Source organism: Varanus komodoensis, unplaced genomic scaffold (assembly GCF_004798865.1).
Source record: "Varanus komodoensis strain SLA01 unplaced genomic scaffold, ASM479886v1 scaffold3, whole genome shotgun sequence".
Classification (NCBI taxonomy): Eukaryota; Metazoa; Chordata; class Lepidosauria; order Squamata; family Varanidae; genus Varanus; species Varanus komodoensis.
In genome coordinates, this window is record NW_025335761.1 from 19,195,633 (window position 1) to 19,222,589 (window position 26,957).

The 26,957-nt window shown below is 42.8% G+C and overlaps 1 protein-coding gene across 1 annotated transcript; it reads left to right on the forward strand.

Moving 5' to 3' along the window:
- Window positions 1-117: 117 nt before the first annotated feature.
- LOC123026285 (cytosolic phospholipase A2 epsilon-like) lies at window positions 118-26,957 on the forward strand. The gene is made up of 19 exons (XM_044435718.1): window positions 118-205; window positions 3,935-4,071; window positions 6,109-6,240; window positions 8,059-8,099; window positions 9,520-9,562; window positions 12,329-12,392; window positions 13,437-13,594; window positions 14,534-14,611; window positions 15,796-15,833; window positions 16,867-17,026; window positions 17,376-17,512; window positions 18,599-18,821; window positions 20,934-21,048; window positions 21,894-22,031; window positions 22,723-22,830; window positions 23,803-23,994; window positions 25,222-25,388; window positions 26,204-26,390; window positions 26,734-26,957. Exons 1-19 carry the CDS (start codon window positions 118-120, stop codon window positions 26,955-26,957), a joined length of 2,430 nt encoding a protein of 809 aa, XP_044291653.1.

Here is a 26,957-nt window from a genome sequence, read left to right on the forward strand (position 1 = left end):
AGGTTGCATGGGCTGGCAGCTAAACCTGACTTCAGCATGGGCAACAAGACCCCTGAGGGCAGCTGGCTACCGTAGGGGATACGGGGCAAGCTGGGGAGCACAGCTTCTTTCGCCCTCATGCCCTGCTCTCCAGCATCTGCTGCTGGAAATGGCTGCCTAGTGGCCAGACTGGCCTGCTGCATGATGAAGCCACCTGCGGAGGAAAGTAAATACAGCCTTCCCACCAGCAAGCTTGTCAAAATACACTGGTGTAGAAGGGGGACCTCTGTGAAGTGTAAATTTTGCCTCAACCCAGGTTCTTCTGTTTCACCTAAGAAAACTCATTCTAACCTGGTCACAATTATTCTGCAATATCTCACCTGTTTAGCACCCAGCTTAATTCTGTTCGTAAAAAAGAGCAATTAAGCTCAGTTACACCTGAGAGGTTGCTTGGAGGCAGATAAGTCTTCACACTGTTTTGGTTTCTGCTAGCTGTTGGTTTGTATATTTTTGTTCACCCACGTTAAGCTGGGTGGTGGAGAGAAGAGACACTTCAGCTATTCAGTCTTGATTAGGGACACATAATATAGAATTAGCTATTAGGAAACAGGAAGTGTTGCTACACAAGAGTGAGCCATAGAAGTGGATGGGTGGACAGAAATTGCTTGCGTGATCACAACTGGATCATCACATGGTTGAAAACTGGAAAGTAATTATCTCTATTTTGTTTCTTCTATCTTCCCATGAAGCATGTGTCAAAACCTGCTTGCTTCAGTCCCATTGGTCTGCCTTTTAGACCTAGATCCTATCCTATAAGGCCCATTTGGTAATATGGTGCACCTGGGTCACTCTATATGTATACTGGTGATATAAATCTGGTTCAGAGGCCATGTTCCCCCAATTTCTCCTCTCCCCACTGTGGGAACATGCAAGTCTGCCTGCTGTCCCATCAGTCTAAAGCAACACTCCCACTTTGGAAGGCATGATATGTCAATTTGTGGGTATAATATTTGAATATGGTGTGCACATTCATAACATCCAACAGTCATGGACCCAGCCTGTGTGACTGCTTCCAGGATTTATATCTATCATACAGTGTGTGTGGGGGGGTGATGTATATTGGATTTCACAATGTATAAGCCCTATAAAAAGTGACAGGGATAGAATTGTTGCAGGGATGTGTGAGGAATCCATTTGGGGGTAGGAATTGGTTGAATTTCCTGGGTTTGGCTCCCTGGACTCCCCTGCACCTTGCAGTAGTGCAGAATCGAAGTTCCTGGGGAGAGCACCCAGCGTTCATGGGAGTGCTCACCAGAAATCAAGTTCTATGTGCTGCACAAGCAGCACCTGCTGCAGCTGGCAGCTGCAGGTGAAGAAGTTGATCATTGTGCCTGGTGCCTGGCAATGGACTGGATCAAGCCCCTTGCTCATTTTTGATAGACGCTATACATCTATTTTCAGAAACAGCATTTGTATTTTATGCAGCTAGTATTAGAAAATTTACACTGGAATATTTCTAACCCTCTCCATTTTGCAAAAACAAAAAATCTAGTTTTCTGAAATTAGATTAATTTAGGGTATTAGATTATACTATTGTAATCTAATCTAATTGCGTTTATGGAATTAAACGCATATGCCCCAGAAAGTTTGAAAGAGCTACCTTAAAGAGAAAAACATGCTGTTGCTCAGGACCAAATGCTGAACTTGATGGTCTACTACAAATCTTGTGCTTGTTCAAATGAATGCGTTAGTCATGCAGCTGTGAAAATGCAGGACTCAGGACATGTGATTCCTCGAGATGAATTCCTTGCTGCTGGCTGAAGCACTCTGTGGCCAGAGTGTTCCTCAGCATAGGACTTAGGTGCTTTTGCTGTCATAGGTTTCTGGCCATACACAGCAATTACATCCCAGCCCTACTGGCCTGAGGATTAATGAATGCCTTGTTTGTTAGCCATGGTAAAGTGGCTGTGATGCCATAAAATGTACACTGCTCTCTCTTGCGGACACTGTTACCCAGGAGTGATCTTTAGACAAGTACAAAGGCTTCTGTCTGAGAACTTGGAATGCGCTCTCTCTCTCTCTCTCTCTCCCTCTCTCTCTCTGTGTGTGTGTGTGTGTGTGATGGCTGAGAATCTTAGTGTAAGTTTTGCACCCATACTGTGATTCTCCATTTATTTTCTATTCATTGTACTTGTCAGTGTAAATTACTAATAGGGCCATTTAAATGTATCAATGCTAAGCATACATTGGACTGGGGACCCAGGAGATCTGGCTTCTAGTCCCCTCCAAGCCATGAGGCTGACTGGGTGACCTTGGGCCAGTCAGACACGCTCAACTTAACCTACTTCAGAGGGTTGTTGTTCTGAGGATAAAGCAGTGTGGCAGTAAAGATCCAGCTGAAATGTAGCTCTCCTGTGCTTACCGGACTTCCTCCCCGTGCTCAACCCTGGCCAGAAGTGAGCAGAGCTAAGAGGAAGTCCATGAGTACTTGGGAACACTAGTGGACTCTTTCCTTGCCCAGATGCACACTGCTTTACAAAAAGATTGCAAACCCGCAAGTTATATGTATGGAAACAGAACGCCACTTGCATAACAGGTGCACAGGTGGTGCGGCAGCAGGTGGACGGGCTAGCCGCGCAGGCTCACTTGGCTTCGTTTCCTATCAGTTGCCCATGTGGACATTCTGCATGAAGGTGACACTGGGCAGAGAGAAAGCAGGCTGAGCCTGAGGAGCCAAGCCAAGGAAACCCAAAAGATGTCCACCCCCAGATGTCCATATCTCTATGTGTAAGCGGCTTTGGGTTCCCCACAAGAGGAAAAAAAAGCTGGAATATAGATATACCCTGTGAGGATGATATGATGTGGAGAATCCATTTCTATGAAAACATCTGTTTCCTCTTAATCCCATGTAGGAGAATTGTGTAGTCTTGTCTGAACACAGCGTTCTTCTAATTTCTTGGGTCCTGCGGATAAGCTTCAAATGTGGCCGATCCAGGGTGAAGAGTGGTTTGACCCCACAGTCTGTAATGTTAACCATTTGGATTTCTGTGATGAGGTAGCCAGGCAATGACTAAAAGTCATTGGGAATTTTATGGACTGATTTTCTTTTAAGACAGAGGAAGTGGTTCATTTAAAACATATAATGTGCATCTTCACTGGGTCACCGCCAATGACGCTTGTTATGGTCAGGATCCAAAGACCTATGAAATCAATTCCATGAGCTTAAGGCAGAATTAGAGGTGGTGAATGCATTGCTTCCCTTACAACAGGTGTGGTTCCACCTGAGAACTTTATTAAGGAATGCTAAGACCAGCTTTACGAATATGCTGAGTGAACTGGCCACATCGGGTAGCTAATTCTGGGTGCTGTCATGAAAGGGCAACACATCTTAATTATTTTGTTTACTAGATTGTATTCCTGCTGCCAGGAAAATGCACTTGAGGAGCTCTTTGCCTCAGCTGGCCTTGAGTGCTGTGCATCATAGGTTGGTAGGGGCACCATTTGCCTTCTGCCCCCAGCAGCAAAATGTTGGGAACCAGCCTTGTCTAAGAAATATGGAAAGTTCTCATTGGTCCGTTGAGCCCACTATTCTGGATGCTGATTGGGAGCAGCTCTCCAGGGGTTCAGGCAGGAGCTTTTTATATTCCTACCTGGAGGAACTGGGGACTGACCTGGGAAGTTTCTTCATGCACAGCAGATGCTCTGCCACTAAGCTACCACCACTCCATCCATGCCTTGTCCACCTTCCTTCTTCTCCCTCTTCTTACCAGATTCATTCAGGACACATGTCTAGTCAACTGAATTTACTGAATGTCAGGTTTATGAAAACAGCTTTTAGTGTGAGTCTAAGCAGCTCTTTGGATCTTGGCTTATCTATAGTAATAAACAGACACAGCTTTGAAGAGTCCACTAAATAGTTGTGGTACATCACTAAAGAACTTCTCTTTTGGGACAGTAACCCAGTCTGATTGCTATGTGACACTCTGGATGCCAACTGCTTCACTGAAAAGGACCAAAACCCAGACTGTGAATGACACCAAAGATCCTGTGTGGAATGAAACGTTTCACTTCCAGATCCAGAATCAAGTAAAGGTAAGTTGTTATGCTAGCCAAATGCAGCAAGAATTAGTAATTCTCTAGGCAGCTCTCAATAGCCATTCACAGCGAAAAGTGTCTGGGTGATGTGTAGGAGCCATGCAGTAGCAGCAGCAGCAGCAGCAACATAACATTCTCAAAGCCACAAGCAGTCCTTTCCATAGTTTCTATAGTTCTTTCCTTCCTTCCTCAAGTGTTAATACCAAACATTTCCAGCAAGGACAGATACAGACTACATCATGGGTTATCACAGACAGGTGTGATTTACTGCATCCTGAGTCTTCTCAAGAATGTGTACGAATTGCTTTTCAACACATACATGTGGTTTACTTTCCCACCACACCTAGTTGAGCAGAAGGATCCTCAAGGTCTGGGCAGCTACTTCCGCATGTTCCCCACACCATGCATTTCCTGTAGAGGGCCATTTTTGGCCATGTAGATGAAGTCCCACACAGGAGGTGGGAAGGGGTCTGAGGCACCCTTTGGAAGCAGCTGGTGTGGTACTTTCCATGCTGGTTGCCGGGGAGGGGGACATTCAAAGCCCCAGCTCTGAGGTTGCAGGACCTTGGTGCTGGGGCTCCAGATAATCTGACGGCCCTCCAGATAATGCCCAGAGGCTATAGGGTGGCAGCCAAAAATAATACGAAATCAAATACATTGAAATACATTGAAAAACACAACAATAATCAAATAAATGGCTCCAGAATGGATCTTGCAAAACTTGCCTTTGGCAAAACTCGGTGATATTCAAGTATCAACAGATGAATATGCACAGAAACCGTACTTCTTTTATGAAAATCCTGACAAAACATTCCTTTGTGGAAACTTTCACTTTCATTTTTGGTTTCATTTTAATTAAGCGTAACTTGACCAAGATTACATCTATATACTGAGCTAAGGTTTGTGGCTGCTGGTTCAACTTTTGAGTGACATTTATTATAATAGCCCAGAACATGTGATTATCGCATTATCATAGTGGCGAGCAAATTCTGTTCAGTGGAGGCATCTGCAGAACTTGATGGTGAGGGAGTCGCAGAGACAGGATCAACCTTTTGTTGTTGTTGCTATTGTCATACTGTGCAATTAGCAAACATTTTGAAGCAAAACATCTTCATGAATTTTTAAAACGCATCTTCTCATAATTACAGGGAGGTAATGTTCACACTTCCGCTGAAGAACTTTTATAAACCATTCAGGGAGCCTGGGCAATGGCATGGCACAGAGATGAATTGACCAAACACAAACAAACAAACAAAACAAAACAAGGAACAAAGAGGGCTGTCAGGACAAAATGTTTCCACATGGGGAGGATGGATGCAGAGCTGGCCTTCCAAGAAGAGTGGGAGAACAGGGGGAAGCCGTAAACTGAACCAGTCCCCCCATCCCTTCCAGTAGTTGCTCCATAGAGCCCTGCAACTGCTGTCATGGCATTCTCTGCAGCAGGAAAGCTGGGCTGCCAGGCTCTCTGAAGCAGCTGTCTGCTCAGCTTTTATAGGAGGTTCTCCCGGGAGCCAGGTGGGTCCCATTCTCCTCTTGTGGCAAATGCTGCCGTGAAAGAGCACCTGAAGGGACTCTCTGGAGGGCTGCCTGCTTGGGGATGCTCCAGGAAGCCCTGCCATCCACTCTCCCCCTGGGGCAAATGCTGCACTCGAAGAGCAACTGGTGGAACTCTCTGCCATAGCCAGCAGACTCTGTTTGCTCTGATGGGACCCTCAGATGTTCTCAGCTATGCACCCTCTGTCTCAGATGGAGAAACTGCTCAGCAAAGTCCAGACAGAGGGTGCAGTGTATGGAAGGGTACAAGGGGAAGGGTGGGGAGCACTCAACAAGGTTAGGGAAGCAGGTGATGAGGGAAAGGACCCATGTAGAGACATAGGGGAGGAGCTGAGGGAAAGGGATGGGGGTGAGCATGTGGGGGAAGGGGAAGGGGAAGGCTGGAGACGCATGCCTGCTCTCACACCCCACATGGTGGATGAACTTGTGTTGGACATGGATGGAAACTATTCAGACATGGTTCTCCTTTGCTTCCTCTAGAACATCCTGGAGCTTAAAGTCTGTGATGAAGATAAGCACACCAAAGATGACCATCTCCTTACAGTTTTCTTTGATGTATCTAAAATCCAACTTGGAGAAACAGTTTGTCTGAACTTTCAGCTGAACCCAAAGGTGAGTATTGAAACTAAAAGGCATTCTGTAAAACTGGAGGAAAACCCAAAATAAACACCTTTGTGCCTGTGTTCAGGAGCCACATGTACCGCAGTAATTTGGGGATAGAATCTCACTAGGCATGGATGAGAAATGCGTTTCAGTTCATTTTAGAACAAATTATTTTTTGTGTGTACCTCCCAGAAACGAAGGCAGATCTATTGCATTCTGTGCTCTAAAGGTTGTACATTTTCAAGTTTGCAATACAATTTGCTTGACAACAAAAACAAAAATTGCATTTTAAAAATTTTATGCATTTTTAAAGCATTTTATGCTTTAAAATCTTCATGAAAACATGTGTATTTGAAAAAAAATGCACATAAACACAATTAAATCAATGGGTAGAAAATGCATACCTTTCAAAGATGAGAACAACAGACGTGTACATTTGGAAAAAAGTCCACAGAACACAGAATCTAATATGGACACAAGTCAGGACAAAGTTTGAGGTAGAAATCAGAAAACCTCACCAAGTCTGAGTCTTGATTCAGAAATCCCCAAGTCCCACTGAGTTCAAGTAAGTGCTTAGTTTATTTATTTATTTATTTATTTAAAACATTTCTACGCTGTCCCCATCGCAACAAAGCCCTGGGGTGGCTCACAACAAAAACAAACAAAAGCATATAAAAATTATACAATAAAAATATTAAAACCCAGTGCATCTCGGCTTAATTTTTTTTGTTAAAAAACCTACATAATAAATTAACAATTAAAATAAGTTTTAAATAAAAAGGTCTTAGCCTGGCGCCGAAAAACAAATAACAATGGCGCCAGGCAGACCTCTCTGGGGAGCGCATTCCATAGGTGGGGCGCCACCGCAGAGAAGGCCCTCCTCCGGGTACTCACCCTCCTAATATCATTCACGGAGGGTTCCCTTGGTAAGCCTGTTTGTTGGCTGATCATGTTGCCAAGGCCTGCATTTCCTGGAGCAACTGATTAAAAGGCCCCATTAGCATTTGAGACAGCAACAGTACAGCAGCTTATCCAGTCTTCCCAAAACTGGTGCAGTCCAGTGGTAGCTCAGGAAGAGGGTAGATAGAGGCTTAAACAAGGTGTGTACAACCCATGAACTGGCCAAATTGCCACCCCATATTTCTCCCACCAGCGATCCATGTCAAGAGAGGAACTCTTTCCTCTCTTGACATGGCGGCATGCATCACCAGGAGTAGCAGCAGTCCTGATGCAGAAGGCTCTGTCCTTCTTGGTAGCATTAGAGAAGAAAAAGCAATCTACATGGTGGGATGGAAGAGGAGACTTTCCCTTCCTTCTCCCAGGGATCTGTAGTATAAATCATGATCTTCTGAGGCTGACTTGGGAGACCAGTATTAGAAGCAGCCACTGGTTACAGAACCGTATGTCTTTCCAATTTATGTAACAAATGTTGAATCCTGGGAATTCCCTGGCCTGACTGCTCCCTGTAGGAAAGAGCCAACCATAGTGTTTGAATTTCTGTTTATTTGAAATTTTCCTGAGACTGTATTTTTAATACATGAATTGAGAAAACATACAGGGTAGTTTGCCAGCCCTTGGGTTGGATGAGCTGCATTTTTGGCACATATATTTCACCCAGTATCCATACTATCTTTTGTTTGCCTGTATCACTGTCCCTGCTCCCATACGCCTCCCTGAGTTTTCTCATCCATGCACTGGGTTTAAATGACCAAAACAGGGATGCTCACATGCCTTAGATCTCTAGAGGTCTGCACTTATGGACTTTCCCGTTTCAGACATCTGCATGTGAACAAGGAGTCACTGAAGTGTTCTTTTTTAAACTTGCAGGGTAAAGAGGAACTAGAAGTTGAGTTTACGATGGAGAGCAGGTAAGAGCAGCTCTAATTAAGGAGGCCTACCAACATGGCCTACTTTGGCTACTACTGGGCCAAAGCAAGTGGCATAGATAAACAGCTTGCTTTAGATCTCTCTTAGCACCCAGCTAGGTGTCACTGGTTGTGCAAATTCAGGTCTGGTCCATGGGACAATATTGGCAACCAAATGTCTCTACACACCATTTTCATTCAAGACACATGCTAGCAGTTAACAGACTGTGTAGGCACTTAGTAAAAGGGCTTCAGGATCACATGGCAAAACAGCTTGTGAATCACTCTAAGTCTTGACTGAAAGAAATCTTGTAATACTTCTTCCCATAAAATTCAGGGGACAAAGAAAATTAAATACTGGGGGGAAAGAGTTATAGCTTGCTGTGGGCTAGTTCTCTATGTGATATTCCTGCTCTACAGCTTCAGATGTGCTCTGGGGCACACATGGAGTTTCTGCCCAAACAGTCTTCTCCATTAACTTTGGTGGAAGGCCAGCTTTGCTTATCCTTTTTCTGGGTAGAGTTTCTGCTTCCATAGTAGTGAATGGAGAAAGCCTAACATTTACCATCAGCCACTGTTGCCCATGATGGATGGGGCTGACAGGTGTTCTAGTTCAACAATGCCTTGGTGTCCATTGGTTCCTCACCCCTGCCCCATTGTGTTGGGGGCTCTGAGCATGCATTGGAGCTGTCATATGTATAAGAAATGGATGGATCAGGACCACAGACCATTATCAGGGAAAAGGGACTTGTAAAAGTTCTTGACTGCAAATGTTCTTGACTGCAACTCCCATCATTCCTCACTCTTGGCTAAGTTGTCTGGTGATGATGGGAGTTCCAGTCTACCAACAACGAGTAGGTCATGCAGTCTCTACCCCTGGCCTGTATCCTAGGCAGCAACACAATCCCTACAAAGTAAGCCCACTTGCTCATCAGTGCTTCCAGCTACAGCATTGTTATGAGCAACCCAAAATATAATGTAAAGATTCTGGGGAAAGGCATCAGTTGTAGTGGGAGCCCCCTTCTGCCACTTCGTAGCTGCTCCAGCTGACCTTCCTTTGGCCCAACTCCACTGGCGCGCCCTTCAGAGCCGCCTTCCTCGTCCATGGCCTCCACCCTGCTGTTGCTCTCTCACTGTTCTGGGTTTCCTCCTGAATTTTGCCCTTCTCTCCAGTTTCCCCACTCCCAGGAAAGGAGACCTTTTAAAGGGCTCCTGGACTAAGCCAGGATAATCATGGATTGGTTCAGCATTGCATGACATTTCTTGTCTAGTCAGTATCTGGCTTGGTGTCCAGTCTGTAGAGTCAGTGGGAAGCCATCAGATGGGGATTCTGACGCACACCAAAACAAGCATGTAAAATATCATCCTTTTTAATGAAAACAATAGTGTGATCATTTATTTTTCTTACTGTTTTCTCTTTCAGTCCAGATGCTCCAGAAAAGATTTTTACTAATGGAGTCTTAGTGGTAATTTTACTCTTGTACTATCATTTTACAACTACTCAGCTAGTAAGAACTAAGAGAGGGTGCTTGGATCCTGCACACAGAGACATTCTTCTGTGTGATTAGCTGGGACTCAGATTTATACTTCCGGACTCTTAATGCACCCACGCAGTTCCCTGCAATTACTCATGCTGAGAAAAGCATGGACTTGAGCAATATTTCTTGGTCACAGCTCCCATCAGCTTCCCCACCATCTGACTGAGTGCCACCAAGTGGTAAAAATGAAGTGCTGCACATCATTTATGTCACAGGTAGAGATACCAGTGGACAAATCTGCAGTGGACTCAAATATGTCTGGATTTCTATGAATCCAGCTTGCAGATTTTTAGTAAACTAGCATTTTTGCATGCCACAGAGATTCTATGGATTTGCAGACTGTGTTTCTCTCTCTTTCACTTTTTAAACATAATTTCAATTGAAGAAAAATATGATTTAAAAAACTGGATGAAAATTTACTCCCATAGACTACAACATGGACATGCACATTTGGAAAGAAATTGCAAATTTTAGGGAGATTAGCACATTTTCAGAAGTGCAAATCTGTGGAAATTGGTATGAAAGTATTCATGCAAAATCCAGTTCTGTCAATGAGAGGATGATGGAATAGAATACTACTGAAAATGCGCAAAATGCAGATGGAATGGTTTTAGTAAACTCTATATATCTCCAGCCATAGGTTCTGAAACCATTGTTTTAAGGAAATTACAGTCAATGTAATTTTCTGTATAACTAGCATCTCCTCCATCTACCTTCATTAATTGCGTGGACTCCTACAAGTACTGAAAAAAGATGCAGAGTTATAAATCTTCCCTCAGTAGTAGGATCACCACAGACAGTTAATGCTGCATTCTGATTAAGAAGGGCCAGCAAGGAGAGCGTGTCCACATTGACACCACTGCTTGAAAAATGCTGAAGCTACTTCCAAGGACCTACTCCCATGATACCTCCCCAGCCAACCCAGCCTCCCCTGAGAGCAAATGCACTCCAGGCATCCTCATCAGTAGCTGTTTTGGTCCTGCATTGCCCAGCAACTCCAGGCCTTGGCCATGGCCTTCCATCAGACATGGAAACTGGAGGAAAAGGCAGGGACAAGGGGGTGTGACAGAAGTAGGACTTGCAGATAGACTGGTAGATTCATGCCCTGAAAGAGGTTACGTTTTTGTGGATGTTGTAACTGGATCAGATCTTTTGTTCCCCTGAGGTGGGGCAGATTTAGCCAACTGGGCCCAGGCATGGGATGATGCCTTACTCTGAGGCTGATGCAGTCCTTAATTAAAGCAACTGGAGGCCCTGGGCTAGGACACCTTGGGAGGCCCAGACTTAATAGCATCTGATCATGGGAAACAAAACCTCATTCTCTTCTTTATCTACTCAATGAAAGTAGAACATTGCTGAAATTTTGGCACTGATAATAAGATAGTTTATACATTTAATAAGTTTACAAAAGTAGGGAATTAATGAAGGTGTCCACATAGAACATTGATAGAGCAATCATATCTATGTGATAACATTACACTATATACAAAGAACAGTTTCTTTCAAGCTTTTTTGAATGCAAACTTATCAACTATATTATTAAAATCAGTAAGTTGCAGTTTATCATTTTCTAGGCAGAGATCATAGCTGATCTTGTGACATTGTTGATCATTCTTTATCCCTTTTTGTCCAGAAAATGATCTTTTGCCTAGATATGCCCCTGATTTTTATCATTACAAATGAAATGAAATTAATGGTAATTAAAAATATGCAAGAGAACAAGGCTCCCTAGACGATGAGGCCTGAACTGCAGCCCGTTCAGCCCATATGTAAATCCAGCGCTGAGCTGATGCTTTACCCGGAACTAAGAAGGTAAAGGTGGTCTCCAGGGCCACCTTCCCTAAAGCGTCTCTCTCTAAGGAAGGAGCCCTCAAGAAAGAACAGGACAGAAAAGAAAAGAACAGTACAGAAAAAAACAGAAAAGGATGTGGGCCTGGCGGGGAACCGAGAGGACGGTGGCCTATCAGGAGAGACAGTTTGTCTCTGGAAGAACATATTTTGTATTAGAAATACAAGCCCCAGTATTCCCAGATGGAAACAGAAGTTATACTTCTCCACCTCTTCAGTAGGAATAATATCAGTTTTCCACCGGGAAGGTTCAGATCTGTGGTCACCACCACTGCCATGGCGCCCTTCCCCACAAATGTCTTGGCCGTGGGGCAGGGGCAGGGGGAAACACGTATGGCTGTGTTTATCTAGTCCTGTTCACTAGAGAGCTTTTGCTCTTGCTAAAATGCTTGCAATATCCATAAGAGAGCTACTGTAGATTAACATATATTAATTAAACAGAGAAGGGAGGTTGAACTTTATGCAATATTTAATGTTTAAAGTAGGAGAATCAAGAGTTGCATTTATTTGAATTCATACCCTTTGACCCAGAAGGCTTCAATTAGCATTAATATGTGGGGGCCAGTTGTAGGTACTCAATAGTATAATACCAACTCTTCCTTTAAGTTTTATTTATTTATTTATTTGTTTATTTTATTTCACACATTCAAGGGTTGAATTCTAGCATAGGAAAGAGTTGCAGGGGTGAAACTCTGGTGAGCTGGGGCTTAAAGTAACCCCTGACTTAATTCATTTGCACCACTGTAATCTTATAGCATACCTATGAGATTAATGAAATAGAAGCCTGAAAGCACACACATGTCCTGCATTCCATTGTTTATTGTGGTTTGTTTTTATTCGTTATAGTCTCGTGAAGTTGCATGTTTGGACGTTCAAGTGGATGGGGGAAGGAAAAAAAAGGATTCACCAGGTATCAGCTAATGTCTATCTTTATATAATAAGCTGGTCATTGTCTTGTTTACCTCTCAAGCCATTCCCTTGTCCATTTGTTGCTGAACTTCTATAAAGCCAAGGAATGTTCACAGGCATTTCATTTGCATGAAGTGAGTTGACATCTTTGTAAACCACATAGAAGGTTTATTTGGAGAGGGAATTTTCTTACAAAATCTAGGAAAGAGAAGATGGATTTTGGGGAACAAACATAATGGACAAACCAAGAAATTTTGTTCCAGACTATTCAGATAGGCAGCTAGAAATACTAAATCTAAGAATCATTTTAAGCTGTATACAGTGGTAGCTTGGCTCACAAATGCTTCAGTTCAGGACCAAATCAGGTTGCGAACAGAAATTTTGGCAAAATTTTGTCTCAGGTCACAAACTCCACACTGGGTGATGATCACGATCGCGCCTGTCTTCCCTGCATGGTCACGATCGCTATCGTGCTGGGGGGTGGGGAGATGGCCGCGATCACAGGAAGATGGGTGCAATTGTGGTTGTGCGGGGGTGGGGGGAGATGGTCGTGATCGTGCTCACCTTCCCTGCACAATTGTGCTGGGAGGAGGGGGGAAATGACCACGATCTTTGCTGTTGTCACTTTTTTCACTTTTTTGCGATTAAAAAAATGGTTACAGGATGAATTAACCTTATTTACATTGAATCTTATGGGGAAATTTGACTTGGGTTACAACCAATTTCCAGAGTTCTGGAACAGATTAAGTTCATGAGCCAAGGTACCACTGTATATTTTTGAAATGTCTAAATTGAAAGAGGTATTTGAGAATTTTTATCCATTCTCCTTTCCACAAGTGGTAAATTCTGCTGGATCACCAAACAGAAAGAGCTCTCCCATTTCTAGAATAGCTGAGATCCAAACCTCTGTGTTCAGAATCTACACAATATTCAGAAAAATCATTCTAAAACATTTTAGGAGGAGGTTAAGGATGTTAACATGGTGGTAGATTATTCTCTCTCTCTCTCTCTCTCTCTTTCTCCCTCCCTCTCTCTCTCTCTCTAGAAAGCAGATTCACCCTTTCAGTGGCTGGATCCTATGAAGAGGCTCAGAACCTCACACTGGGTAACTGGCTTTGTCGTGCTTCTCCTGCTAAATTTCACTACATCAAATATAACCCATCAGAACTAGACATTGAACCACGGAGAAGACAGCTCTGTGTGGTATGTTGCTTCTTGTTTTGGATGCCAGGAAGCATTTCCTGACAGTTAGGACCCTGAGGGTGTGGAATGGGCTTCCACGAGAGGTTGTTGAGGCCCCATCGGTGCAGGTGTTCAAGGATAGGCTGGACGTGCACATGGTGGGCATGTCGTGAGTGGAGCCGGCTGGTGCTGGAGGTCAGACTAGATGGTCCGGGAGGCCCCTTCTGACTCTCTCTGTTTCTATGTTTCCATAAAACAGGGCTGAGGAACCTCTCCTAGTACAAGGACCAAGTTCTATTTTGGAGAAGCTCTCAGGGGTCACAGTCCAGCAGTGGGCAGAGCCAGAAGCAAAGTGGAGTGGGTCAAAATGCAGATCAGTAAATACATCAAGAAAAACAGCATATTGTAATTGAAGGTCCCTACTGCCAGCAATTAACGGGAAGCATTTCATCCTAGTAGAATGGGGGAAATACTGCATAACAGTTAGGAAACCACCAAATGATTGTTGGTGAGAAGAAAGGGGATGAAAAGAAGTGACCACCTGGGAACCTTGGAGGGCTAGACTGGGGCTCCAAAAGGGGAGGGATTTGGCCTCTAGACTTGAATGTTTTGACTCTCACCATAAAGAAACAGTAGCTATGATGGCCAGTGAATTGAAGAGAGGAAGACAAGGAGGCCATGTTGGGGCTGAGCTGTTGTCCAAGGAAGGTACCAGGGTAAGAACAGGGGTAGTTCAGAGGATGCAGCAAGCATAAGAGCAAGGAAGTGCTAGACAATGTTCCAGCTTTAAAAGGTTGAGGAGAAGCAGGAGATGCTTCGCTGCCAAAGGAGGCAGTTGGCAGTTATCATGCAGGGCCGTTGCTCAGAACCATGAACTTTTGCTTCCAGCGCTTGCAGCTCCTGATAGGAAATATGAGTTCCTTATAAGACTTCTTAATAATCTTTTAATTTCATATACAGGCTTCCAACCAAAGGAATGAATCAGCAACCGTTCCCCTGAACTCACTTCCTATTCAAGATCAAGTGACAATAGCCCCGGTGAGAATGCACTATTGATAGACTGGAACAAAAAACATACAGAAACTTTTCCCCAGTGTGGGATATATTTATAGCATAATGTGTAAGAGAACAGCTACCACATGGTGACTGCTTCTAGTGCTTTATTTGTGGTGAGTTTCCTATAAATGTGGCTCATGGTGATGTATTTGCACGGCATGACAAGCAACCCATGATATAAAAACACAGGTGTTTGCCATGATTACTACCCTGGTGCAGCAATCAACTGCAGTGACTTACAGTGGATGTCAACCATGATAAGACACAATGGCTGGATTCCACGTAATGAGACAAGCCATGGAAAGAATGGCTGGTTATTATGTGTGAATAGCAGAAGCAGGATGAAACATGACGTGCTTGGTTGTGTCTGTGACATATTTGGTTAAGCTGTGTTCAGAAGTAAACTAGTACTTCCAGCATTATTTTGCACCAAATGTGGGTAGATTGATAAGAGTTTTGCAGCATAACATTTTTCTTGCCTACTGTATTGGGTCAACTCAACACATCAATTCTTGCATAAATCCTGAAACTAAGCTGAAGATACATTTTGTTCACTGAATGATAATATAAATGCCTAATTCAGAGCATGGAGTTCAGCCTCTGCCCTTACCCCATTGTCATGTGGAAAGAACCACATGAGCTGCTTTCCAAGGTCAGGGAAGTGACCTTGGAGAGGGGTAAAAGGGGGCAGGAAAAGGACGAGGCTGGAGAGGCCTGGAAATGAGCTTTCCTGAAGTCTTCACACTCCTTTGTTTCCCCTCCAAAACATTCCAGGTAAATGGGCAAAAACGCGCATCTAGTGAAACAAGCACAATATACTTTGGCTTGATCTCCCTGTTGGGTAATGGAATTTGCCACTTACTATTTCTCCACCCTTTATCCATAGTAACATTGTAAAAATAATACAATATGATCTGGAAGGAATGAAAACTTAAATGGCCCATGGCAGGAAACAGTGGAGAAATTAGTCTGGAAATCCCAAACTGATACACAAAACGAAACTGAAAAAGCACAAAACACTATTCATGCTTTTCTGATTTTTTCAATGCAGTTTTGCAATTAAAAATGTAAAGACAATGTGTATATATGGAAAAGAAATATGCACACTGAGTAAATCCAACCTTGATGGATTCATTCCTACTTAACAGCCTTTTATTTCTTCCCAGAACAAAACATTTGATTTGAATGTGACATCAGAAGATTGGTAAGACAGCCTTTTCCAAACCTTAGCACTGCACTCACCAATACTTCTTGCTCTTTCGTTCTTCTAGTTTAGATCTGTTTGCTCTTTTACAATATCTTGTTGATCTAAGATGCTTTTAATTGTCAAGCTTTATATGTAAAACTGTAAAGTTGTATCATGACAAGCTTGGACACTGTCAGGGTCCCTAGGCAAGAAGTCATAATTGGGTTTGGCTTTGCAGGGAGCTCTTTGTGAGGTTGTCTGAACATAACATGGAAATTGGTGTCTGGTCTTCTTCTTTTAGGTCACAATCCCTTGTGCAAGTTTAGACATAGAAAGGGCCTTCAACTCACAGAATAACTGGGATTGCTGGGCATTGTTGGACATTGGGAATTGTAGCTGGTCTGGGAATTGTGGGCTTTTTTCCCTGTCTAAACTTGCATAGGATTGCATCTTTACACAGGGATGTCTGTTGGTTCAGCATTTTCCTTTCCTTGAGAACACAACTGTGTACCTACTGTTTGCAAATATTTAGCAAACTTGAATGGATTATACTGTTGTGACCTTATTTCATTTTACATAAAACAATTTTCAATAAAGTAACCAGAGTCCAATGGGAAAGAAGATTACAGATAAATGCATTCTATAACTTTTAGCTTTTTCCTGGTGAACTATTTCATATGATTAACTCTGCTCCAATAAAAAGACCTTCAACAGTCCATAACTGTAGTTTGCCTTTTTCCCTAAAGTCTTTTAGGCAAATTTTATTGTGCAAATTTGTCCTTCCTTCCTTCCTTCCTTCCTTCCTTCCTTCCTTCCTTCCTTCCTTCCTTCCTCCCTGTGTGTGTGTGTGTGTGTGTGTGTGTGAGTGAGAGAGAGAGAGAGAGAGAGAGAGAGAGAGAGAGAGAGAGAGAGAGAGAGAGAGAGAGAGATTGATTCTGAAGTGGCCACCCTAACTAATATGCTCTCCAAAGGTAATAAAAACCTTGGGGTTCATTTATGTTTCTTTCTTACAAGTAGCAGCATCTAAAACTGCCATTTTCCCTGGCCTTAGGATGCAGGGCCTGCTGTGGAAAAGCCCAAAGGAAATTGATGTGCGTCTAGGGTATGATCTGTGCCCAGATGAAAAGAGTTTCCTGCAGAAGCGAAAGAAAGTGGTTGCTGCTTGTTTGAAGGATATTCTTCATTTAGAGCAAGGTCTGCAAGACCACGAAGTAAGTGAACCATGATGCCAAGTTGAGCATGTGCTACATGAGGATATTTTATAGCCACAAAATATTACCTGGGCTAAATCAATTCTTCTCGTTATTTTTCAACAGACATTATAGACAATTTTATCTGGGGCAATAGATGCTCCCTCAATCTTCTCTGTCCAAAATTGTGCTATTTTTATGTGTAGGTGGACTTGACACTGCCCTGTAGTTTCACTATTCAATTTATTAGTATCCCCTTACCACATATCACAGAACATTTCTTTGTCCTAGAAACTTGCTATGGGACTATTTTTGGAGCCATTTCTCCTCCTTTTTTCTTCATAATGGGTCATTTTTCCTTGTCAAACAGGTACCTGTGGTTGCTGTGACGATGACAGGGGGTGGCATGAGGGCCTTATCAGCGATGTATGGCACTATTTGGGGTCTTCAGAGACTGAAGCTTTTGGACTGTGTTTCATATATCACCGGGTCATCAGGTACAACCTGGTAAGGCAGCAGGCTTTTATCTGTGATTAGTCTAGACTGCATGTATGCAAAGATGGGTATTCAGTGCCTGGAAATTTTACTGAAACTTCCACAGACTTTTTGAAGGTAGCATTCGGGTTGGGATGAAGCTCATTGGAATCTATTCCTCTAGCATTGACAGGCTTCCTCTTGTGCTCTGCTGGTGTTAGAAAGTGTGCCAAGCTGGGAGGAAGTCTGCAAACATTCGTGGAATGAAGGTTGTGCAACAGGCAACCTTCTTCCGTGCCATGCACAGCAGCACATGCCACAGCTGCTGCATTGGGGGGGCGGGGCTGGAAGAGGAATGCCGCTTGTACAGTATTTGTGTGTGGCGCCATTTCTTGGGAGCACCATGAGCAACCTTCTTCTGCATCATGCAGTGCTGTTGCATGTATATGGAAGGGTGGCAATGCTTGTGCAGTGCATGGGCTCGGTTCCTACTAAGCAGCGCATGAAAACTGGGCATGCTTGCCAGGAATTTGGACCCAGGGCTTCAACAGAGTGGACCAGAGTCCAGGGACCCAAGCCCAGGGAATCCAATGGATTCCAACCCCCAGAATGAATTCCTCATGGATCCCTAGCTGGCATTTCTGAGAATTGTACCCATTCGTGCAACCAGACTTGACACAAGACATTTTGCTGCTTGAGCCAAAAGACAAGGTAGCCTGAACCCTGTCCTGATACACATGGTCTGATTGGATTATCCAGCAGTGTCAACAAGATAGTATCTTTCACTGCACTCAAGGGCAGAAGGTTAGTGTAGAGGATGTACTGGGGGCCAGAAGGAAACAGTGGGCTTTCATTTTCTTAAAAATGTTCCAGAAAGTTGCAAGCTAGCATTGACATGGTTATGCATCTCAATAATAATGATAATAATAGGAAAATTGATTGATTAACTAACTAAACTTGCTCAGTACCATAGAACTTTCTAACTATTCTAGAATTATTACCAGTATGTAGAAAAGCGCTACACTGACCTTCAACAGCAGGCATGCTTGCAATAAGAACGTCACTGAACAGCACTGGAAAAAGCAGACAACAAGCATCTTTCTCTTTATTTTTGCCCAGGACCATGACAGAACTGTATGAAGATCGCGATTGGTCTTATAAAGATCTTGGGGAAATCATCAAGAATGCCCGGAAGCAAGCAGCCAAATCGAAAATGTCTGCTTTTTCCTTGGAGAGTCTAAAGGCTTACCACAAGGAACTGTGTCAGAGGACAATAGCAGGATATAAGACATCCTTTATCGACCTTTGGGGACTCATGATTGAAGCCATGCTGAATGATGGGGTATACTATACATGATTGTTTGCAGAGCCATTAGCTGTTTCTCCCTGCCTTCAAATGCTTTTCAGCTTTTTGAGGATGGCTGTGGTTTACCATGAACATCACCTCTGGCCCTCAGGAACTGGACAAAACCAGGATCCTCGCAGAGAACTCTTCTCTTTCTTTTCTCTGTCACCTGAACTTTTGTACTTGCACCTGTTTTTCCCAGCAGCAGGCATCAATTCCCAGATGGTTTGTGCAGTACAACATCCCACCCTTTTGCAGTCTCTGTGCAGACAGCCAGTGGCAGCTCCTTCAAAGTGTCCAAAGGGCACATTGCCGGGGCTGTCATTGTTTCACCACCTATTTTTTTTTAATTCCACTCAAAGGTTCACTTATATTTATTTTTTAAAATTATTTTTGCAGTTGGATTAGCAGAAGCATGCACTTGTGTACTTTTTGGGAGGGGGTGGAACTGGGCAGCCTTGCCTGGACAATGTCTGGAGGACTGCCTACTCAGTCACCCACCATGGACATTGACTGGGTTCAGATGACACAACAAAACATTGTGGGTCCAACAAACCCTAAACGAGCTATGGATTATCTAGGCAGCTTGCTACCCATGAACAAGCAGCCTTGTGGGGAATTGTCTGGCTTCACATGACAATGTACTGTGGCTGGGCACTTCTGACTGAGTGTTGTGTCGTGAGAATCCAGTCATTTACTTCAGCACTGAGGTTTTCACATGGATGAAATGAGAGCTATTCCTTTCAGCTTTGCCCTTGTTCTAAAGGGGGGAAATGGAGCTATCCTACATTCCCAGGCTGTTAATGAAATAAGGAGGTAGGGAGGATGATGTGAACAAGAAAGGATAGAAAACAGTTGCAGAAACAGGCTAAGCATGAAATGCTGCACAGAAAAATATATCATAGAAATCTAGGAAAAAAATACAGCATTATGCACTCCAAAATTACAAAGATATGTGGTCTGAACAGATTTTGTATTTTTACAGTATATAATTTTGCATTTTTAAAATCTGGATTGGCAGAAATCAGTACATGGATTGATTAAATACCCCTAGTATTTATTATTCAATTATTAACATCATAATCCTAGGCAATTCTACTCGAAAGTAAGTCCCATTGAATTCAGCAGACAGAGTAAGCATATTTTAAAAGAACACTTAACACCGCCCACTTAAAGTTAGCCATATGACTCCCCAGCATAGATTCAAAGTATGGCATGACAGGACAAAGAGATTAATCCTCTCTTCCCACACTATTTCTTTTAGGAAATTCCCTTCCTTGTTCCTGTTTACCTCCCCACAGTGGCATTTACAGCACCGTCAAGGACATGCAGTAGCCGGGGGTGGTGGGATGCGGGTATTTGTAGCTGAAAAATAGGACTCAGAGGGGAGAAAAAGGAGAAAATGTTCTTGAGAACTCTGAAAAAGTGTTAATTAGTCCAGCTGGAGTTCCAAAAATAAGATAAAGGGAAGGGTATGTCTTGGCTTAGTCTAGGATTCCATGTGGGCTTACTAAAGGTTTTTTTTTTAATTATAATTTTGCATTTCCTCTTCTGTTTTCTACAAACTGTTCCTCCCTCGGAACCATGGTCCTGATTTAGATTTAGGGTGACCGCTTACACACCATCAAAGAGGATGCCAGTCTGCGTGATATTTGCTTATGCAAATTGATATGTATAGGAACACATTCTGACAAGGCGACCCTAAGATAGGCAGAAATACACAATGTCTTGCCATGCTGGAGGAGGCTGGCCAGGAACTTGGGTGCTGGCTCAGTCCAGTTGTTCACCACTAATGGGCAACTCCAAGGCCCTCCTTTGGCTCTTTGACTTCAAACCAGAATTGGACTGGACAGATTCAAGCAGAAGAAGCTGTCAAATAGAGGACTGCCCACCCTCCAACCATCCTGGGACCCCAGTTGCCTGGCTTTTATGACAAAATAAGGTGGCCAGTGATAAGCACACTTGTGGTAACACGTAATTTGACCCTCAACTGATCTGTATGTGGGTGTGAGGTCAAGGGGCCAATCTAGATGTAGCTGATTGGTTGCACTTATCCTTCTTTGCTGAATGTATGATATCTGTCTCATTATCTTCCCCACAAAACTCCAGAACAACAATCATAAACTCTCAGATCAACGGTGGGCAGTAAGCAGAGGTCAGAACCCCCTGCCCATCTACCTGGCTCTCAATGTTAAGGACAATGTTGCCACCCAAGATTTCAGAGGTAATAACTTTCTACATTGTGTTCATACTTTAATATGGCAATTCATATGGTCAGGTAAACACATCTCAGTACCCTTTAAAGGGATAGTTAGTTCCTTCATAGACACACAGGGAAGCCACCTCATTGGCACACCATTCTGTCCTTCCTCATCACCTTTTCTGACCTGGTACAACTTTGCCAGGTGAATTTCTGTATCTTAAAATGACATGACTGGTAGCAACCCTTTAAATTTCATCCTGCAAGTGATTTATTGGACTCAGAATGGCAACAGAGTTTGTACAGGACATAAGGGACACTGTTCCTTCACATTTCAGCCTTCCCCCTCTCTCTTTGGCTTCCATAAGTCAAAGTTCACACAAGCTCAAATCTGGAAAAGCGATGAACATCTATGGCTAAACCCTGCATTCAACACCACATGTTGAAAGGAATGCAGAAGCTGAATTCATAGGTGGGCAAAAAAGCAAAATGTTTGCACTCAGTTTTATACTATTTTAAATTGCACGCTTATTTATTTATTTATTCATTCATTCATTCATTCATTCCCCCACCTTTCTACCAAAAGTGACACAAAAGACAGCTTGAATGCTCCTGAGAAAAACTCAGGGCAATGTGTATTAGGTTCAATAAAATATTTGCTTGTATTCTCTCCCTTATTCCTGTGAATATAAGAAGCAGGAAAGGTTGGAAAATTATGACTTAGATGCCATCTGTTTTGATTGACACATGTTTTGAGGTTATTATGAGCCCAATCGAAGCACACAAGATATCAAATGATTTATTTTTAGTAGTTTTGCATAAGGAAGCATGTTACTCTGTTCAAGCTGAACTTCTGATGTTTTGTGCAGAATGGTTGGAGTTCACACCATATGAAGTGGGATTTCCTAAATATGGAGCTTTTGTCCGTGCTGAAGATTTTGGAAGTGAGTTTTTCATGGGACACCTGATGAAGAAGCTCCCAGAATCAAGGATCTGTTTTATGCAAGGTATTTTTTTATATCAAGGGGGAAATGAGACCTTCATACATACACAGATGATTATGAGCATAGTTCCTATGTTATGTTATGTTTCCAGTAACTGGGTTTTCTGCGCATTCCCAAGGATGGAAGCAAATGCTACATAATGTAATAATGCTACATAATGCTTAATGCATGGGATTCCATGCTAGAGATTAGCAGAAAAGGAATTGTAAAAAATTAAAACTGCTAGTACCACAATGCACTTTTACAAATCAGTGGTGTGACCACACTTGGAAATATGGTTGGGGCCACTCAATCAATATTATAGAGCTGGAAAATGCAGAAGATGACCAAATGATCACGATCAAGTGGTTGAGAACTTCCTTATAAAGAAAGGCAGTGACATGTAGAGGTTTTTAGTTTAGGAAAAACTGGCAGGGAAAGAAGGGTCTGTACATAGCAAATAATTAATGGATAGAATTTGCTGCTGCAATGTGTGATAATGGATGATATCTCTGTCATCATGCTGCTTTAGGAAGAGAGTGAAGGAACAAGCTTTTCACAAGTTTATTATTACATTTTATGGATGTGTTATATTTCCATGTTGGCCAATAACTGAAGCTTTCTGGGCTGGATGTCCTAAACCCTTTCAGTCTTAAGGTTAAAATACAGCCTGGTGTGTGTGTGCAAATGTTTTCATTAATATTTACTTTTAAAGGGATGTGGAGTAGTGTATTTTCCAGAAATCTATTGGATGCCTGGCATGCTGCTGACAATTCTGAGGATTTCTGGAACAGATGGACTCAAGATAATATTACTGAAATTGGTAAGCTATAAAACATGTTTCAAATGTTTGCAGGTACAATAAAATGAAGAGTAATAGTCAGTTGACCTCTTGCAAAGTTTAATTGGTCAACCACTTACGCTCTGCAAACTTTCGAGCTTTCCAGTGGAAATGGCTAGTGAAGAACTTGTTCCAAAAAGAGTCCTATATTGCTATTTTTGCCACTTTTGCTAAGACTACAGCATACGTTTTTGATGCATTGACAAGACTACCTGGATTTTTACTCCAGGGTGTTGGGGTTAGGGCCAATTCCTCTTCAAAGAGACCCCAAGGAGACATGGGACTGGATTCTGAATCAGATGAGGAGGAGTTGAGGAAGTTGTTCTGGGGGCAAACCCATAGAAAGATGCACCTGGAGGGACAGAATTGGTAGCTTACTCTGTTGGTGAGGGGTGAGCCTTGGTAGATGGTATCAGTTCTTCTATGGCACTCAGCGATCTAACCAAACCTTATGAGATACTCAGGTTTACAAATCAGAGCTAGAACTTTTACCTCCTCTGCCTTTAAGAGGGTAGCATCTGTAGGTTAAAGCAGTGCGCGTGTGCTTGCTTGCTTGCTTGCTTGCTTGCTTGCATGATAAAGGTACCTGAGTAGAAAGAGGGCTTGACGGATCAATTACAAGGCATGCCTGGGACTGGCCACATGACAGAGAGGTCCAGATAGGACAATTGTCTTCAATGATCATTCCTATGAATGGTTGAAAGTCAGACTGTGCCTTTCATTACCTCCCACCTGGCACATCTTTCCTGCCTCTGCAGTAGAACACATTAACGAATATTTGTAACATTAAACACACATACTCAATTTTCTGCCTCAAGCGCCAAAAGAACTTCCATAGTCCTGGGTGTTTGGAGGTAGCGCCATTTACTCCATCGGCTCAGAGTCCCAGGCTGGCCCTGTTCACTCCTACTCATCAGTACTATTTCAGTTTGCTTTCTTTTTGTCTTTCCTCAGAGGAAGTGCCTGATTTACCAGAGAGACCCCATGAGATGCCAACTCGCATGTTCACACCTGCAGGGGGCCTTTCCAATGCTCTGCGGAACTTGTTAACAGATCGCCCAGCAGTGTCAAAATACCACAACTTTTTGAAAGGATTCCAAATGCATAACGAATATACACAAAATCATCATTTTTCTAAATGGAAAGGTAGGGCAGTAGCATTCTTTAGTTTCTTTTGTAAATTAGCAATTTCCAAAACATAGGCTAATTCCTTGCTCCCAGAATTGTTATTCAACAAGTCCTACCCAACTGGGTACCCTCCAGTTGTGTTGGATGGCAACACCCAATGGGCATATTCACCAGTGGATGATGAGTTTTTTCTCAACACAACTAAAGGACAGTAGCAGCTGGGGAAGGTGAGGAAGATAAGGCAGGCCTGTGTTCTGCAGTAGCTGCTGTAGGAGAAAGGAGGCTCTTAGCATGGAATGCCGGGGATATGATAATCGGAGCTGCGCTTGCTTCCTCCTCCTGGAACAAAAAACCATTTCCCTGTACTCATCTGCAGGGGAGAAAGTGTTCCCTGCCACTGGGACATTGGTGGCTGCTGCTGCTCGCAGGACGAGATTGGGGGACTCAGTGAAATGTACCGGACCCTCTTTAGTTGCCCTGTCCTGTCCTGGATACACAGGAATACCAGCCACCAAGGTGTGTGCCCCTCACTTTGCCAGGCTCCCGTGTACATCTTCCAGTCTTCTGGACTCTGGATACTTTTAACATTGTAGGCAGCTGGTGCCTAGCAGTTGTTGTTTGCTTAGCACTGGTTGATGCCAAAGTGGATCAGCACTAAGTTGTTGATTGTTGTTGTTAAGCACTAAGCACCACCAATTCTTTCATCAGGCCTGCACATTACATGCACATTCACCAAGCTGAATGCTGGCTGCCCGGGTCTTCATTAAGCAAGGAGTTCAAGAAGCAAAGATGGGGTGGTCAAGTTATTGCTGGGTCACAATTCACAATTTTGCACAGATTCTGAGGATGAGGAACTCCATAGGCCTCCAGTCTCTGCATTAGCCCTTCTGCCAAAAACCAATAGAAGGATAGGTTGCACGTATTGATGTATGAATCTGTACACAAGAAAACTATACACTGTACAGGTTGTGCAGGGGAAGCCTGTGTCCATACACGGAGACTCTGGGCAGTGGAGCTGATCTACCTCCTGGTGGCTGGAAGGTAGGCTAGCAGATGTCAGTTGCTTCCAGAATTGTTTTCTGCCCAGAACTTTGGATAGTAGAATGCGTTTAACCTGATGCTTCACAAATTGTGAAGGCATGCTCTGGTTTCAGGTCAGTTTTATTTCTAGTCAGGAAAGAAAGCTATAATCCCTTGATCTTTCTAGTCTCTCTTGTTGTCATGGTTTATGCCTTTATGTTGCAGATACTGCTCTTGATGACTCCCCCAACCAACTGCAAAATAGTTCAGAGAATCTGGAACTTGTAGACACGGCGTTCTTCTTTGATACCAGTTGTCCTCCACTTTTGAGACCAGAGAGGAAGGTGGATGTTATTCTGCACTTTAATTACACTGGAGGATCACAAATCAAGGTTAGAAAGGTCCCTTCCTTCCACCTGGCTCTCCTTTCTCCCCTTTTCCAAGTCTTCTGTAAGACCTTTTTGAAGATAATTCAAATAAAAGCTCTGCTCATGAAATATAAAAACCATATTCAGAAACAAATAACTGGTAATATTGTAAAACTTCTGAACAATTAAACTAATATGATAATTCAGAACCAAAGTAACATGCCACATTTTTTATTAAAATAGCTATTCCAATAGTTAACAAAAAGATTCCAGCTTTCAAAACATCTTTCTAATGCTGTGGAAAAAGTAAAGGATTTCCAAGCTCAAGTAAAACAAAATTCATTATGGAAATTTTCATATTCAGATTCTCTTAGTTTAAACTTGCTTCAAAGATGTAAATGTTATTTTCTTATTCCCAGTTATGGATACTGATAAAGTGAAAGGTTCTATCTGGTTTTTATAAGGTACAAAATCACTAAATATGGTAAAATAATATTGCATTTTAGGGCTTTGAAATTAAAATTTTAGGTTCAAGGTATTTCCCTATCTGAGATCTGAATTTGTAGAACTTCAGCATTTACAAACTCAAATTTAGAAATGTTGCTGAATTTCAGGGTTAAACCAGATGCCAGAGTTTAAGCTTTACTAATCACCCCTTGAAATAAACTGGAGTCCAGAGTTGAGGACTTTTTTTCGGTTTCCAGTTTCAAAAATTACCATGTTCCTTTGAATTCCTATATGATCCCATTACAGTTTCAAATTTATAGTTGTTTCCCAAGAAATCATGGTCTGGTTTCCCTTTTGCCCCTGCTAAAAATGCTTCCTTTTGCAACTCCTAGCCTCTAGAGCGAGCCTTCACCTATTTCTCAGAGCAAGGAATCCCATTTCCAAAGACTCTACTAAGTGATGAAGAAAAGAAAAACCTAAAGGAGTGCTATGTCTTTGAAGATGCACAGAACCCAGATGCTCCTATAGTGATTTATTTCCCACTAGTGAACGATACCTTCCAAAGATATTTTGCACCTGGTAAGTTCATGGCAACAAAACAGAAGAGAATACATTGGTTTCAAGCAAGAACTTGATCTTAAACCCATTTAGAAGCTTTCTGATCCTAAACGTAATAGCTTGGAAGAGAACTCAATGGTTTTTAGTGGAATGTCCTTCTAAGCTAGATTGCTTTGGGTTATGTTCTTATAGTTTTAAGCTTGTGTGCTTGGAAGCAAGTCACACGGAGTTCAGTGAAGCTTATTTCATAAGCTTAGAACAGTAGGATAAAAATTACAATTGGGTGCCTCATTCCTCTGTGGTCCATTTCGTTTTTGGGGATGGCTTAGCCATGGCACTGACACCCCCTTCTTTTCTTCCACAGGTGTGGAACGTAGCACTGCTGAAATGTCACTGGGCCATGTGGACCTCTCCAGTGTCTTCTCTCCCTATTCCACCAGGCAGGTCTCACTGCAAGAGGAAGATTTCAACAAACTGCTGAATCTAACTAATTACAATGTCCAGAATAATGCAAGCACCATCCTCCAGGTTTTGCACAAAGCAGTTGAACGGAAAAAGCATACTCAGGCATCTCAGGCGGCTTCATGA